Raw genomic sequence first — 4,059 nt, 5'->3', positions numbered from 1 at the left:
CTCTCTCTCCCTTTTGCTTTCCGTGTCATCTCTCACTTAGCTGTGATTGTGAATCAAACCAGCCGTATCTCAGGTTGATCCGCAATCAGGCACCCCAAGCCTCGAGCTGAGACCATGCAACGGCAGCAGCGCTCAGGTGCGCGTAGCAATACTCAGCAGCACACGTGTGGGTTCTTCAATAAGTGGGGATGCGAAAACAATCGACTCGTGCGAGGCCGCATAGGCTCACCATATTGACCTGTGTGTTTGCCACACTTGCTTCTTGCTGGGTGTTCGGTGACGTGTTTATCAACACAGACATTTTGGTACAACGCAACGAGCCAGCAGATTGTGCACCCTGCCTCTGACAAGTGCGTTGACTTGGATCAACAAGACCAGCTTGTGGAGCTGTACACGTGCAACTCCCCCGTCTCCTCGAACCAGCAGTGGAACTTCACCGCACACGGCAAGGTGTGTGTGTGTGCGTGTGTGTCTGTGTGTCTGTGTGTCTGTGTGTGCGTGTGTGTCTGTGTGTGCGTGTGTGTCTGTGTCTGTGTCTGTGTCTGTGTGTTTGTGATGTCTGTGTCTTGGAATCTCTGCTACTTTGTGTGTATGCGTGTGTGTGTATGCTGACACCATGGTTCACGGTGGTTGCAACCTCAGGACACCATCTACATCCAGCCAGCTGCCACAAACACTTCGTGCTTGACATCATGTGTTGGCATTCAACCAGGCAACGTTGGGCGTGTCAACAAGGTGTGTGTGTGTGTGTGTTTCTGGGTGCCAGTGTCTGTTGGCCTGTGCACCTTACTTTGTGGGATTGTTTACTTGTTTGTTTACTTTGTGTGTCATGAATGAATTCATCGTTGTACACATGTCACATCACGCCAACAACACGGACAGGTCACACGGCAGAAGAACGTGGTTTACATCACCACCAACACCACCGCCACCATCAATGTATGTGAACATGACATGTCGAATGTGTCTTGAGAACCCAGAGCGCTCCTCGCCTCTGTTGTTGCCTGCCGTATGCCCTGACGCACGTTTCCATACACACACACACACAATACACAATACACAATACAACACAACGATAACACACAACACATGTTCAGGTGACGCTGTATGCTGCTGATGTGTTCCGCATCTCTGCGGGGACGGTGCGACCGTTTGACGACAGCATTGGATCGCAGATCGTCGCCTCCACCACATTCGATTCCGTAAGCGCCGTGGAGTGGGGGGGGGTGTTGGTGGTTTGTTTGTCCCTGCTGCGCAGTTTCATCAGCGTGCGCATTGTGTTTTGCAGCGGCGTGATTGGCATCGTGTGCACTGTTGTGTGTGGTACCTTTGTGCGGTGCTGTGTGTTGCAGCCTGCACTTGTGCACATCCACCACCACCGTCACCTCTTTCCTTCCTTCCTTCTGTATTTCTGTTGCTTTCATCGTATCCATTGGCCGCCTGCAGACAGCGACGCCGAAATACAGCGACAACGACACGACCATCACCTTCTCAACCTCCAAAGTCATCATCACCATCAACAAAAACCCCATCCTCTTCACGTGAGCACACAAATATGCGTCATCCCACCCAATATGTACTGCTCCGCGTGCCATGCTGCCACGCTTCATGCGCACACCCATTCGCATCCTCACTTTGCGTGTATGCTCGTGTGTGTGTGTGGGTGTGGGTGTGCGTGCGTGCGTGTGCGTGTGTGTGTGTGTACATTTTATGTGTTCGTGTGCTTTACTGTGCATATGTGCCTTGAATTTGCACCCCCTGCAGGGTGCTCAATGCCACCAGCGGCGCCGTCCTGTTTGCTGAGCGAGAGCCACTGCTCTGGAACACGTGAGATGAGACAATCAGTTGCATTACCATTTTGCTCCAGACACTGGCCGCGTTCTATGACTACCCCGTCGTCTTTGCTTTCATCATCGCGCCGCCATCGCGTCTTCCCACACCATCATCATCATCACCACCATCATCACCATCATCATCACCATCATCATCATCACCATCATCATCATCATCACCATCATCACCATCATCACCATCATCATCACCATCATCACCATCACCACCATCATCATCATCATCATCACCATCATCATCATCATCATCACCATCATCATCATCATCATCATCATCATCATCATCATCACCATCATCATCATCATCATCATCATCACCACCATCATCATCATCATCATCACCATCATCACCATCATCATCATCATCATCAGGACGAGTACGCGGCAGTCGCTGCTGCGCGGCGCTCGAGAGCATTTCTACGGCGGCGGAATGCAGAACGGATACTTCTCCCACAGGTCACATCCCATGGTGGTGGTGGTGGTGGTGGTGGTGGAGTGAGGGCGACGCAAGAGGAGGACGTGGTTGTTGTGTATTGCAGCTTGCCTTTTTCTACGTTGTGGTTGCTTGTTGAGATGCGTTCCTCCGTACAGGTACAGTTGCATTGACAAACTCACAATACTCGCTCTCATTTGGTGACATGACGATGCACTGTCGTTGCGTCTGCTGCGTTCCTTCCCTTCTCTGGAAACACGTGACTGCCCCGACTGCTCGCGTCAGGGGTGCGGAGGTTCTGATTCAAGAGGGCGGTGGGTGGAAGAATGGCGGCAGGCCAAACCCGGTCCCCTTCTACATGTCAACAAGTCAGTTGGTGCACCCCCTGTAACTCAGTCGTGTGTGTGTGTGTGTATGTGTGTGTGTGTGTGTGTGTGTGTGTGTGTGTCTGTGTCTGTCTGTGTCTGTGTCTGTGTCTGTGTCTGTGTCTGTGTCTGTGTGTGTGAAAGTGCCTTTTGTCCTCGACCTTCCGCTGCTGTCTGCCACCCTTCCACTGCTGTCCATCCCCTAGCCCACTCAATTCCATCTCGCTCAACGTTTCGCCACGCTCCTCCTTCCATCAACAGACGGCTATGGTGTTCTGCGCAACACATATGCGCCTGGCCAGTACAACTTTCTCGACAACGCCACCTACTCCCACGACGAAGCGCAGTGAGTGCATATCAGCACACTCACACACACACACGCACTTGTGCAGCGTTCTCGCCTGTTGTTATGCTGTGCATTGTTCAGGTGGCTCTATGCTCCCTCTAGCTGCAATTAATTGAGACTGCTCGTTCCCGCCTCGTTTGCTTACCACGGCGGTATCGTTACGTGACGCGACTGTGCTGCCCGCCATTGCAGGTTTGACGGGTTTTACGTCGTTGGCGGCCTGAAGCGCATCCTTGACCTCTACACTCAGGTGCGTGACATGCATGTGTTTTCCCGACTCACTCCCGTACGCGCAAGTGCACACACAAACACACGTACACGCACGCACATGCACACACATGCACACACATGCACACACATGCACACACATGTGTGTGTGTGCGAGCAAAGTTTCCCTTCCACAAAACCTCAGGGTTGTCATCCTTTTGCTGCTGTTGCTTGTTTCGCTTGCAGGCAACGGGTCGGCCGTTTCTGCCACCAATCTGGGGGCTGACACTTGGGGACTCCGACTGCTACAACCAAAAGAACAGGACAACGACCGACATCATTGCTGTGGCAAAGAACTACTCGGCTTACGACATCCCAGGTGAGTTGAGGCAACTGCGTGCTCAGTCTGGGTAAACAAACTCCCGCGCTGATGCTGCGTGTCGCATGCTCTTTTCGCGCTTGTCGCGTGCCATCACCACCGCCATAACTACCACCCCTGCTGCTGCTGGTGCTGCTGCTCAGGCGGGTGGATGATTCCCAATGACGGGTACGGGTGCGGGTACACGCGTCTCGCGTATGTCATTTCGCAGCTGCACGACCTGGGCAAATACACCGCCCTCTGGACCTCGACGGGGCTCGCAAACGCAACATGGGAAATTGGTGGGTGTTGGTTGCGTTTTGTGTGTCTGTGTGTGTGTGTGTGTGTGTGTGTGTGTGTGTGCGTGTGTGTGTGTGTGTGTGTGTGTGTGTGTGTGTGTGTGTGTATGTGCGTGTGTGTGTGTATTGTCTTGTGCACTTGTGTGTGCGTGTGTGTGCGTGTGTGTGTGGTTTGTGTCTGTGGTTTGTGTCTTAGGCTGT

At 52.8% G+C, this 4,059-nt stretch overlaps 1 protein-coding gene across 1 annotated transcript; it reads left to right on the top strand.

Moving 5' to 3' along the window:
* Window positions 1–61: 61 nt before the first annotated feature.
* Window positions 62–3,860, top strand: PTSG_13219 (uncharacterized protein; the record flags this gene model as incomplete). Its single annotated transcript, XM_004987425.1, has 13 exons — window positions 62–136; window positions 298–450; window positions 643–735; window positions 883–939; window positions 1,098–1,202; window positions 1,447–1,541; window positions 1,765–1,827; window positions 2,223–2,306; window positions 2,569–2,651; window positions 2,910–2,994; window positions 3,187–3,244; window positions 3,448–3,580; window positions 3,724–3,860. Coding segments are annotated over 13 exons (1,221 nt in total), but the record flags the coding sequence as incomplete, so codon positions are not given.
* Between the last annotated feature and the right edge of the window lie 199 nt (window positions 3,861–4,059).

Source organism: Salpingoeca rosetta, assembly GCF_000188695.1.
Source record: "Salpingoeca rosetta unplaced genomic scaffold supercont1.114, whole genome shotgun sequence".
Taxonomy (NCBI): Eukaryota; class Choanoflagellata; order Craspedida; family Salpingoecidae; genus Salpingoeca; species Salpingoeca rosetta.
The sequence above is the reverse complement of the archived record's forward strand: the minus strand, read 5'-3'. Positions and strand labels throughout refer to the sequence as shown.